The 14,567-nt window shown below is 34.3% G+C and overlaps 1 protein-coding gene across 1 annotated transcript in view; it reads right to left on the bottom strand.

Moving 5' to 3' along the window:
- Positions 1–9,024: 9,024 nt before the first annotated feature.
- LOC106881071 (uncharacterized) overlaps positions 9,025–14,567 on the bottom strand; it is a 31,477-nt gene continuing 25,934 nt past the window's right edge. Inside the window, exon 3 of the mRNA XM_089351084.1 lies at positions 9,025–9,055. Coding sequence (XP_089207210.1) covers positions 9,041–9,055 — 15 coding nt within the window. The 3' untranslated portion in view covers positions 9,025–9,040. The remainder of the gene's footprint in view (positions 9,056–14,567) is intronic.

The following is a 14,567-nucleotide window of genomic DNA, read 5'->3' on the forward strand; positions in this document are numbered from 1 at the left end:
TATCCGTCCTGTTATGTTGGTAGACTTTTATGGGAATATTGCTCCAATATTCTTTGTGTTGGTGTTTAAGTATGTATGTCATTATTCAGTTTATTTCAAGATTTCTTGCCAATAGAGAAAGAAGCGGTTTCTAACATAGATCTTGGACCATTCATTGGAATTTCAACGTCAAAAAGGATATTTTTGTATGTATGTATGTATGTATGTATGTATGATTGTATGCATGTACAGATTTGTATGTTTTATGTATGTATTCTCATGCATATAGTTACATATCTAAACATGCTTATATATATCTAAATGATAAACTTCTTGACAGTTTTATAGATTTTTACAATTCCAGTGATGGACTAGAGCTGTAGTCTTCGAATTAGCTTTCTCCTTTCTGGTTTTGAGAAGCCTAATTTCTTAAGGTTGGTATTTAGGCAGTGTGTTACATATCCCAGGGCCCTAATAATTACAGGTATAAGCCTGAACTTGTAATCTAGCTAGGGTAACTGCAGATTTCTCAATAGTTTAGCATAGGTGTTCCCTTTTCCACTTATCTTAAGCTTTAGCTAACATCCACTGGGCAGCTAATTTCCACAACTGTGCAGTTTCTCTTCTGTAGCCCAAATCATTATATCAGGCATGTTGTGCATACATTTTATTGAAGTCTTCACTGGTACAATCCACCAGTATTTCTTTTTATTATGAATGGCTATGGCTTCTACCATATTATGGGTTTTTATTTCTTTGTCCTCGGCATTATCCTTCCGACAGATTTCATTATAGAGTGTCCTGGCTACAACATCATGCCTCATCGGTAGATAATACCGTGATGACATTTTCGGACAACTGTTTATGATGTGGGTGATACCTTCGGTGTGAACTCCACAAAGTCTGCATCGGTTGTCACATTTTACGGCTTTTCCTGTATCTCTATCCCTTTTGTGCATCAGGTACTTGGTTGATATTTCCTGCTCCTGGATTGCAAACGCATACCCTTCAAAGTGGGAGGTAGGAATCAGGCTATTCGTTCATGATAAACCGCTTTGATGATCGATGTTACTATCATTACGGAGCTTTCTACTAACATATCCATGTGTAGTCTGCTCATATAGGCTCATCATTTCATCTGCTGATATGTTGCGGGGGAGTCGTGCGCCTTCTTTAAGCATGTATTCTAGGTTATTAGACAAAGAGTGTTACTCAAGGAGCTGCCTTCCAAGTCTTATGATGTTATTAGCCTCATGTGTGAAAACTTGGTCAAGGGATGCACTTCGACGCTTGGTAGTTAAAAGATGTTGCCGAATGGATATGATGCGACATTCAAAGGTATTTTGTATCGATGTTAAGCCTCTGCCGCCTTCTTTATGTTTTAGGTGGAGCCGGTCTACGTCACTGCTTTCGTGGAAATTATATGTGCTTGTTAGTATTTTTCGGGTTTTCACATCAATGGCTACGATCTCTTCAAATGTCCAATCAAGCAGCCCAAATAACATTGTGAGCCACCATTTTATTGAATGCAGAGAGTTCTAAGGTTCAAATTTTCTTTAGTCAGCTGTAATATTCTTTAGTGACACGTGTTTGTTACTGATGCCATTGTAAGATATACTTTCATCTACCCCTAGATACCTGTAACATTTCTCGTCAGATACAGAGAAACAGGTAAATAATCGATGGAGAGGATACTAGTCTGGTTTATAGCTTCCCTACTTTCCACAACCATATAACAACATGTATCCTGACCAAACTCCAACCCTACTTCCTTTGAGATTTCATTTCATGCGTATTCTTTGCATAAAGTTTTAAGCCATCTATGAAGAAACTGTGTTTAATTTTGATATTTCTGTTTCCTTGTGAACCAGAGAGATAATCTTCAGACTTCCTTAACATGAATGACAAGGGGTTTACAGAAAGTATAAACCACATCTCAGAGAGGCTGTCTCCTTGGAATATGCTTCTGCGATATTGCATTCTGTCAGTGATAATACAGTTACTCGTTGTGTTTAATTTGAAAATGGTGGCTCGCGATGATGTCAGGTCATCTATGGCTTTAACTATTCACACTGGAACTTTAGCGAGCTGAAGGGCTTCTAGCATCCATGAGTGGGGAACAGAGTCAACGACTTTCTTGTAATCTAGCCACATTGAAACTAGGTTTCTCCTATGCTCTTCTCACCTCTGACATCACAGTTGATTAACAAATCCTCGGCACATCCCCAGACTCCCTTCTTCCCAGCTGATTGTTCTGCTGTGATAATGTTATTGGTTTCACAATGGTCTTACAGGAAGAGGTTTAAACATGCTGTATATATCTTATACATTAAATTCTGGCATTCAATTGGCCGGTAGTTTTTTGCCGTGTGGGTGGTTCTGCATTTGGGGATCAATTTTGTCTCTGCCAGAGCTAACCAGTGTGGTCTGCTACTATTCCTAATGAAAGCCTGCTGGTACATCAATTTGATAATATGTGGTCCGTAGAATGTTAGCTTCTTGTACTAATATCCAACAATCAAGTCTCTTCCAGATGCTTTTCCATCCTGGAATTTCTGCATCACAGTTGCCAGAGTTTCACCATCAATGTTGTATGTCTTGGATGTAACGCAGGAGCAAAAACGTTTTTTGGATTTCTTCCAACTACAGAGCATCTTGGTTAAATTCCTTCCCTTCACTCCAGATTTTCCTCCAGAAGGAGTCTATGTCTTCTTGTGAAGGAGCTTTCGTGATATTTATTGCTCTTCCTCTCAAGTCTCATTTTCAATGGCAGCTTTTAGCTCCTGCTTTAGGGTAATCAGTTTACTGCCTTCAAACATCATATCTATTTCCTTCTTTACTTTCTGTTGGTGGGATGTATAGTGATTTTCTTATTTTCATGCAATAAGCATCATTACATGACTGATAGTCTTCCGTAAACCAGTTATTTTTCTCTCTGTCTTCAAAACCCATGATGGTACTTTCTTTGTTATTTCGGTTTTGTTTACTTTTTGAATATCATTCATGTGCTGTTTTACAGAAGTAGCCAGCGCATATAGACAGGCTTTAATCTGCCTGTTTTTTTACTTACTTTGATAGAGAATACTCTCTCCTCGAGAGAGTCCTTCAAAGCCAAAGTTAGTATGTATGTATGTATGTATGTATTTATGTATGTATGTATGTATGTGTGTGTATGTGTGTATGTATGTATGTATGTATGTATGTATGTATGTATGTATGTATGTGTGTATGTGTGTATGTGTGTGTTTATGCACAAGCATATGCATGCTCGCGTCTATTCATATATATATGCACACACATACGTAAGCGCAGGCATGAATGTCAATGCATATGTGGAACTTATTAAATGCTTTGATGGCTTGTAGCTGTCGTTGTTTACATTAAATTTGTTCTGTTCTGGTTTTGTGAAACTCAGCGTTACAAAATTGGTACGGAGGTAATTAGCCTCGCTGTCGCATAATTAGTGACAAAATAAAAAATTATAGTCAGTATAGAGTAACTGCAGATTTCTTATAATTTTAACATAGATGTTCCCTTTAGCACTCATCTTTAACATTGCGTTGACATTAGCGGGGCAGTTGATCACCACTACTGTGCTTAATTGCATTTCTCTGTCCTGGATAATTATGCCTGTTTTGTTATGCCTGCACTTTATTTCAGTCTTAAAAAGAATATTCTCTCAATATTCTTCCATATTACGTGTTATGCTGTTCACATATCTAGCTTCTTATATCTGTGTTCTTTGGATTGTCCTTTCTACATATTTCGTTATGTAGCTTTGAAGTTATGACGTCTTGTCTCACAGGTAGGTAATGCAGTGATGACATTTTTGGGCAACTATTTATGTGGGTTGACACACGCAATGTTAGTTCCATCGACTTTTGCATCAAGGTGGTTTGCCTGCATTTCTGTTCATTTTGTACATCAGCTACAGTTTCTTTATCTCATGCTAAAGGCATATTCCATATGCTAGAGGCATATACTTCAAAGTGGGGGCGAATATGCCGGTTATTAGTTCAAAACAGACTATGTTGATTATTTACGTTGCTGTTACTTCGAAGCCTTCAGGGAATATACTCATGCGTGACCTTTTGCTAATGTGTATAGCTTCTCTTCTGTTGACATGCAGCAGAATTGTAGAACTTCTCTGGGTGAATAGATTTAGTTATCAATCGAAGAATACTTAGAAGCTCTTTCCCGACAATCATAATGTTATTGGCTTCATATAATGTAGACTTGATCCATGATAAGATTTTCGAACTTGGAAGTTAATAGATATTGTCGAAGGGATATGATGCAATGTCAAAAAATACTATATGAATCAATATTTAGCTTCTGCCGCCTTGTTTTCATTATAAGTAGAGGCGGCCAACAAAGCTTGATTTTCATGGGAGAACAGTTTTCAGGTTTTTGCATCAGCAGACCCTATCTCATCTAGCGTCCAGTCGTGCAGCACAAATACTGGCATGAGTATTGATATAGCAATATATTGTAGGCTCTTGGTTTGTTGTACCCAGAAAGTTCGTAGAAATGTACTTCCTTACTACTGGAGTTTTAGCCGCTGGTTACCTGTACGCATATATATATATATATATATATATATATATATATATATATATATATATATATATATATATATATATATATATATAAGGATTTCGTAATGAGATAAAGAACCAAGGCTGTGTATAATATAGAAAATTTATAAATAGAAGGTCTTACAACTGTTTCCAAGATGTTTATTATATCCCTTCATCGGAGACGGTGTAAGAGGATGGTTAAGCAATAGTTAGTTTACATAAGATAGGAAATAGAGAGTGAATGTGGGGATATTGTATTTGTAAATCCATTGCTTAGGCAGAATGGTATACATATAAGATTCCAATACTTTGTGAGTAAGATCCAACAGTCTTTAAGATTGGTCATTGCATTTGTAAATCAATTATTAAGATTCCAATTCCATATGCGTAAAATCCAACAGTCTTTGAAATTGGTCATTCCGAATACAGAGTTTATACACAGTGTTATTGAATCAATATTCCTACATTCACTCTGTATTTCCTATTTTATGGAAACTAACTATTGCTTAACCATCCTCTCACACCGTCTCTGATGAAGGGATATAATAAATATCGTGGAAACAGCTGTAAGACCTTCTATTTATAAATTTTCTATATTATATACAACCTTGGTTCTTTATCTCATTACGAAAGCCTTATATTCACACGCTGATATATGACCTACGTTGGACCCCTTATTCGCATAATCACCGAACCTGGAGCTTAAGTATAGTCTATCCGCAGAACTTACCCAGCGTTACCTGAAACCTCTGGGTCTAATTGATACCACTTTCGCCCATAACTTATATATATATATATGTACTAGCTGGTGTACCCGGTAATTCCCGATGATAAAGATGTTCTATTGAAACGCCTTATTATCCTGATATAAGAAAGCAATTTCGTTATAACTGCCACAAAAGGTGTATTTTCCCTCACGAAAAAGTACAAAAAACTGTCAGCTGGAAGAGGGAAAGACTGTTGGAGGTTGCCGAGAAAGATTTTCGGGGGTTGGCGAGAAAGATTGTCGGAAGATGGTGAGAGGCAAAGACATTATTCTGCTTAGCGAAGGCATCTGGAAAATGTATAACTGCTGTCATTCACAGTAAAACTATTGTTTTACCATGAGAAAAGCACTTTTGAAGTGTTAAATAAAATTTGGCAATCGAGGATCAAATCCACGCTATGCCACTACAAATACATTGTGGAATAAAAAAATTATCAACTGTCATGGAAAAAGTGTAATTGTAAAAATGCAGAATTATCGGAGTAATGGGCATTCAAAACAGTATGTATAGAAATGTATGAATGAAGTTTTTAATGTTTAAGATTCAATTTAAGGAAGTGCAATAATAATGTTGAACAGTTCAAAACTGTGAGTAGTGAAATGCAAAATTAGTTCGGCTGATCATGAGAATGAAATATTGATCCCTTCGCTAAAATCTGCCGGCGGTATGGGTTATTTCCCTTGGGTTGTTTAAATAAAATAGTAATAATATGTAGAAGATAGAGGGATCCATTGGAAGGGCCCTATTATCGATTTTTTCAACAATCTAATTATGTTACGAGGTTTCCAGACATGAGTTCCATTGACGTGTCAAATAAAGTATAAAAGTGGTATTGTCTGCAAAAATTAGAAATAGGACACACAAATCAAATAATCAAAGTAATCGAACATAAACAATAAAATGGGTTATTTCCCTTGAGTGTTTAAAAAATATTGCACAGGTGCTGTGGGTTAATTCCCTTGGGTGTTTAAATAAAAATAGTTATATGAGTTAGATATAAAGGTCCCTTCCAGGGACCGTATTATCAATTTTTTCAACAATCTAAGTATGTCACGAGGTTTCCAGACATGCGTTCTACTCACATGTCAAGTTTCATCAAAACCAATAAAACGATGTAGGAGTTAGCTAACAACGCCACAAACAAACAAACCGATTTTCCACATATGTAGTATGTATATGTATATATATATATATATATATATATATATATATATATATATATATATATATATTTATTTATTTATGTGTTTCAGCCAAGTGGCTGCGGTCATATATATATATATATATGTGTGTGTGTGTGTGTGTGTGTGTATAGGGAAGAAAGTATAGTAGGTGATTACACGTGGTTGAATATATACGGAAAGAAATGAGAAGACAGAACACAGAAGATTTGTTTTAAAAGACTAAAAAATGTATTAGAATCATAGTAGTAAACGTATTATACAATATTGTGCAAAATAAGATTTCTTTCTTGCAACATAATAACCGGTTTCGTTATCGTTTTTCAAATTATGAGTTTTGGATGAATTTCTGAAGAAGACATTTTGTTTGCTAGGGGGAATTAAGTCGGAGTTGAATATAAACCCATATTGAAAATTAAAGATTTGCCCCAAGTATTGTAAGAATCAAATGTAGACCAATATAAAAAGTTATAGATTTACCTCCCCTCTACTGTAAACTAACTCGGTTACCAGTTATTCCCCCTAGCAAACAAAATGTCTAATTCAGACATTCATCAAAACTCATAATTTGAAAAGCGATAACGAAACCGGTTATTATGTTGGCAGAAAAAAATCTTATCTTGTACAATATTGTACAATTATGATTCTACATAATACATACATACATACATACATATATATATATATATATATATATATATTAAGAAAAATGTCAGAATTTTCGAAAACAATCTTTATTTCGTCATTATTATTAGTGCTTTCGTTTGTTTTATGAATGGTCATAATCTTGGAATGACCATTTTAAAAGACTGTTGGATTTTACTCATAGAGTATTACAAACTTATATGTATAACATTCTGCCTAAATAATGGATTTACAAATGCAATGACCAATTTTATATACTGCTGAAATTTGCTCATAAGGTATTGGAATCTTATATGTATACCATTCTGCCTAAACAATGGATTTACAAATACAATATCGCTGCATATCTCACATGTATTTTCGTTCCTGCATTCCACTCTCTATTTTCTATCTTATCTAAATTAACTATTACTTAACCATCCTCTCACATCGTCTCCGATGAAGGGATATAATGAATATCCTAGAAACAGTTGCAAGACCTATTTATAAATATTATAAAATATACACAGCCTTGGTTTTTTTTTATCTCATTACGAAAAGTAAATCCTTATATATATATATATATATATATATATATATATATATATATATATACATTTATATATATATGTGTGTGTGTGTGTGTTTGAGCGTGTGTGTATGCATGTACACATATATATATATACACATATATATACATATACATGCATATATATATAATATATATATATATATATATATATATATATATATATATATATATATATATATATATATATATGTGTGTGTGTGTGTGTGTGTGTGTGTGTGTGTGTGTGTGTGTGCATGCCTATATATAAGGCAGCGAGCTGGCAGAATCGTTAGCACACCAGGCGAAATGCTTAGCGGTATTTCATCTGCTGCTACCTTGTGAGTTCGAATTCCGCCGATGTCGACTTAGCCTTTCATCCTTTCGGGGTCGATAAATTAAGTACCAGTTACGCACTGGGGTTGATGTAATCGACTTAACCTCTTTGTCTGTCCTTGTTTGTCCCCTCTATGCTTAGCCCCTTGTGGGCAATAAAGAAATAATATATATATATGCCTATATGTAAGTGTGTAAGTATTTATTTAGGTATATTTGTTTCTATGCATGTATGCAAAAATTGCCAGCATAAACTAGAAGTCTTTCTTAATGTTAAATTGCTCATGCCTATGATACTACTACTACTACTACTGCTACTCACAAATTCATACTAATATATAAAGACGCAAGTATATGTGTGTCTGTCTGTATGTGTGTGCGTGAATTGTGGCCAGTTCGAATTATTGAAAACATGACAGGCTCCACTTTTAATCATGTATGTGATTTACAAGTTAATCTGGAACAATACGTTTCCAAGTCTCCATCAATGTTTCTTACTCTGCTAAGTTTTATGTTTGTTATGAAACTATTGCCGTGTTGTTGTTATGGATGTTCCTTATTCTCGTTCATTAGCTCCTGACTTGCAATTTTCGAAATATTAAATACAAGATTCTTTCAACAATCCAGAAATAATTTGACCAAATTTACTTTGTCTTTCCAGGGTCGATAAAATAAAGTACCAATCAAATATTGCGGTCTATGTAAACAGTTTGCCTCTCACCTCAACATTACTGGCTTTGTCCCAGAATTTAAAAGAAAGATTATTTATGTTTTTATAAGATACAGAATATAATGTTTAGCACAAATAATTCAAGTATTGAAGTATTGAAATATTTTTCATCCCAGATATTCAAATGGATAACTTCGTTATCTAAAATCGTTTGAAGAATTTTACAATTATAAATCAAACAAAAATGTATGGCAAATATATGTTTTATTTTAAACACTGTTTGTAATATTTACAAGTATCAAAATTATCGAAATAAATTAATTAACTGTCTTTCATCAGTAACGTCGCTTCTGAAAAGAATAAAAGTACAAGAAATTAATATATTTATCAGATTGGACATAAATATATTTTATAAAAAATTTAAAACAATGACATAGACTAAGTATAAAGTCAAATTTCTATTTAAAAAAGTGTATATTAGATTCAATAAATATCATATTATCTTACGACAAATTATAAATATTTCACCAGGCGCAATAATAAACAGAAAACTCCAACTCACTCGCTCACGAACTTTATGCTGAAACGTGAGACAATATATAGTAAATTTTGCAAATCTGTATCGCAATGATTTGTAAAATGGTAATCTAATGTGAAAGATAGTCTATTAGTTTCAGAAAAAGAGCAATAAAGTGAGTTGAAATATTGAAAGTAAATAATTTACTTCCATATAAATTATTAATTATACGCATAAATACAAAATCTCATGTTTACAAATAAAGAGATATTGGATGTAAACAACAAACGGATGTATTAGTTTAACGCTAGGGAATAGAGAAAGTCTTTAACGTTTCGAGCTACGCTCTTCAACAGAAAAAAATAAGGAGAAAAACAAGGAGAAAAAATTTAAATGTCGTGGTCAGCGATCTATCATGGCGACTGCCGGACAGAAAGTTCACACAAGAAAGATAAGGAGAAACGGGAGATAACAAAAGGGGAAAAAAGCGGTGACCCAAATACGAGAAGCTGTGTGTGTGCGTGTGTGTGAGAGAATGCTGGTGATCTTAACGTATGTGTGTGTGTAGGTGTGAAAAAGTGGGGAAGGGAGAAGGGAGTTGGTTAGTACTAGTGTGTGCGTGGTAGTGTGTTGTGAAGTGACGTGTTGTGTGATATGGTGTAACGTGGTGTGATGCGAGAGTGTTGGGAGGTGGGAGTTGGAAGGTGGGAGTTGAAAGGTGGGAGTTGGAAGATGGGTGTTGGAAGGTGGGGAAGGCGAAGGCGGGGGAGGCGAGAGTGGGGAAAGCAAGGGTGGGGTGTGGGTTAGGCTGAGGGTGGGGGTAGAGGTATGTGGGTAGGCAGAGGTTGGGTGGATGTAAGGGATGGGATGGGGTGGGATGGGAAGGAAGACTAGGAGTGTGTTGGGGTGGGATGAGCTTATGAGGGAGGGTTGACGATGAAAGGGTAGGGGTGACGATGAAGGGGAAAGGTGGCTAAAAGAGAGGGGGAAGGTGGCTAAAAAGAGGGGGAAGGTGGGTATGGGAGGAGGGAGAAAGCGAGGAGAAAGAGAGGAAGAGAGAAAGAGAGAGAGAGAAAGAGAGTAAGAGAGAAGAGAGAAAAAGTAGGGGTGCAGAGAAGTAGGAGTGAAGAGAAGTGAAGAAAAGTACAGAGAAGTAGGAGTCGGAGCAGGAGAGGAGAGGTGGGTGGTAGGAAGTAGGAGGGAGAGGGAGAGAGAGAGGCAGGGGGAGGGGTTAGATGAAGAGGGGAGGTGAGTTGAGCCCATGTGGCGCAAAGGAGCGAAGAGAGAAGATTAATCCCTGTTCACGGCGCAAACGGGAGTCCGGATGGCCCCTGTGCAAGGACAATCCAAACACGCTGCAAGGAGTGACCGGCAGAGCGGAAATGATGTGACACTGGGGTGTCATTGCAAACGTTGATGTCTCGGAGGTGTTATATATATATATATATATATATATATATATATATATCTTCTCTCATGCACGTCTAAGCATTCATAATTTTTCTATCGTCTTGGTTTAACAGCCCTCACTGTTTGCTTTTACTGTCTTATTCTCACTGTCCTGTTCTTACTGTTTTTAATGTCTTGTTCCCACTGCCCTGTTCTTGTTAACACTTTCATCCCCCGCAAAAAATTCCAAATTTTATTTAATTTGCTTTGCGGGAAGTACTGTTCCAACGAAGTACAATATATATATATATATATATATATATATATTGTACTTGTGTGTATTATGCATAGCGTCAATACTGGAGTAATACAGTTTCGCAACGAACATGTCTTCCATAGAAATAAGTGGAATGGATTGGTCATATGTAATTTTAAAGAGGTATTCTGAAGTTTTTGAAATCATTTTCTCTACTCAGTCAGTGTCTCCATCAAGTTTGACTAAGTGTTTTTTTTTTTCACTATATCTCTCAGGGAAAGAAAATTTAAAATAAGCAATTTAACGTGTACGACGGGATGTGTAATGAACGGGAGGCCATACTATGCGTATATTATTTATATATGCCATACTATGTGTATATAATGCATATATATATATATATATATATATATATATATATATGTATATATATATATATATATATATATATATATATATATATATATATATATATATATATATATATATATATACACATACATATGTATATATACATATGTATGCATATATAAACACAAATAAAATTAGAAAAGTAAACGGTGGTGCTTGCTTTGAAATTATAGTTTGCTTTTGAGTTAAGACCCAGATATATCATTACATTCTTATTCTTAGTAGTATAATGTTCGATTACCTTATTTTAATATCCATTGATTTGCTACACAGAATACGGATTATTTTAAAATTGAATACAGATATATTCATCGATATCAGGTAAACATAAAGTAGGTATATTTAAAAAAAAATGAAGGCATTTAAAAAGAAATATCAATATTCGATGATGAAATATTCCATAATTAATTAGGTACACCGTCATGAATCGCATTAATTTTTAAATGGTATTGGATAGAGTGTTTCGAAAGTTGGAAGTTTTTAATACAGAATCTCAGGTTTAAACCCTTTCATTCAGTTTTTAAAATTTGGGCAACGCAGCACTGAGTCCAACATCACTGAAATTTACGTCGAGATGTCTTTGTGGCATCTTGTAAAGTTATCTAATCAGGTGACTGATTATACATACATGTATACATGCAAACAGACATACATACATACATGCATACACACATACATACATACATACACACACACACATATACATACTTACAAACACACACACACACACACACACACACACACACACACACACACACATATATATATATGAATAAATATAAGGAGGGATAGTATCAATAAAATACCATCACGTGTGGCAAGCGAGTTATCTGCCGTACAATCAAATTAATCTTGTATATATAAAAGGCAGGATGTGTGTGTGTGTGTGTGTGTGCACGTGAATGTAATTTATGCACGTCCACAAATTAGCACGCATGTCGCTCCTATTTTAGGGGGAGATTCGTCATGACCCTAGCTGCATTTTCGTCAACTTATTTTTCCCAGAGGCACCAACGAATAGCAATAAAAATAAATTTTCAACCAAAACTTTTAACAATTTTCAAGTCGGAGAAAACCACCATTGTTTACAACAGGAGTTAAGTCCCCTTCTAACGGCGAGCAAATTTTTAAGACTTTTGTTGTTTTTTTTCCATCGATGAAAAAAAGTGTTTTGTTGATATACGGGTAACACACTCGCACACATACCAACATGTATGCGTACAAAAAAATGTATGAAATTGGTGTACGTACATGCGTGTGTGTGTGTGTGTGTGTTGCCCATATATATATATATATATATATATATATATATATAGACACATATACTTAAGACTTAGTTGTGATCTGAACATAACCGGTTCTGTCACAGAGAATGGGGAGACCTTTTGGACGTTCTATTTTCCTTGCTGGAAGGGTTCCCAACCCATGGGCAAAGAGGGGTTAAATGATGGGGATGGTGCTTTCAAATGCCTGGCATGTGTAACCTGATCACCTCCGCCGATCAAACTCCCGTGGCGACACTGATTCTGCCCAAATTTGATGTCGATGTTACTTAGTTTGGTTTGAAATAAAGAACTTGATTAGCTTAATAATCCTAACTTAATCCCAGGCAAAGCCGGGCTATACTGCTAGTGAAATATATACATACTTGTGACTATTCTGTGGTACAGAAGTATTTATGACTTCTATTTTTAGTGATATAGATGCTCATGTAGTGCCTTCGTGTATGTATACACACACACACATACATATATATATATCTTTTTTCTTTTACTCTCTTTTACTTGTTTCAGTCATTTGACTGCGGCCATGCTGGAGCACCGCCTTTAGTCGAGCAAATCGACCCCGGGACTTATTCTTTGTAAGCCTAGTACTTATTCTATCGGTTTCTTTTGCCGAATCGCTAAGTGACGGGGACATAAACACACCAGCATCGGTTGTCAAGCAATGCTAGGGGGACAAACAGACACACAAACACACACACACACACACATATATATATATATGAGTACATGTCTTATATTGTATATATATATGTATATATATATATGTATATATATATATATATATTTATTTATTGTTTATTTATTTATGTGTTTCAGCCAAGTGGCTGCGGTCATGCTGGTGCACCACCGTGTTATATATATATATATATATATATATATATATATATATATATATATATATATATATATATATATATATATGTATATGTATATGTATATGTATATATATATATATATATATATATATATATATATATATATATATATATATATATATATGTATGTATATATATATATATATATATATATATATATATATATATATATATATATATATGTATGTATATATATATATATATATATATATATATATATATATATATATATATATAAATATATATATATATATATATATGTATATGTATATGTATATGTATATATATATATATATATATATATATATATATATATATATATATATATATATATATATATATATATATATATATATATGTATATATATATATATATATATATATATATATATATATATATATATGTATGTATATATATATATATATATATATATATGTATGTATATATATAAATTTAAAGGGGCTGGAGAAAATAATGGAAACACCTAACATCATAGCATCATAATTTTGAAATATCTATAAAACCGTCAAAATCTTGTTTATTTTTATGTTTCTTGTTTTATTATTAATGTTGCTTAATATGCTTTGCAAAAATTGCTGTTTCTTTACAGATATGATCAGAGAAAGGTAATTAAAATTCATTAAAATGACGGATCTATCGGACTTTCAAAGTGGTGAAATTGTTGGTGTTCGTATTGCAGGCGCTAGCGTAACGAAAACAGCCGAAATGTTTGGTGTAATAAGAAGTACTGTCGCGAAAGGAATGACAGCTTTGAGAAAGTGGGAAAAAAACCTCCTCGTCAAAACAAAACTCCGGAAGAAAACCAAAACTTTCAGATAGGGACCGCCGGACTCTTACGCGAATTGTTAGAAAGGATCACCAAAGTACAGCTGCCCAAATTACTGCAGAGCTTAATGATCACCTCGTGAACCCAGTTTCCACAAAAACTGTTCGCCGGGAGCTGCATAAAGCTGCATTTCATGGGATGTCTGCAATCAGAAAACCATTACTTTCAAAAACAAATGTTGCAAAGCGTTTAGAGTGGAATGAAAACCTACAGAATTGGTCCCTAGAGCAGTGGAAGAATGATATTTTCTCGAACGAGTCATCCTTTACCTTATTTCCGA

Source organism: Octopus bimaculoides, chromosome 4 (assembly GCF_046866305.1).
Source record: "Octopus bimaculoides isolate indiv1 chromosome 4, ASM4686630v1, whole genome shotgun sequence".
Classification (NCBI taxonomy): Eukaryota; Metazoa; Mollusca; class Cephalopoda; order Octopoda; family Octopodidae; genus Octopus; species Octopus bimaculoides.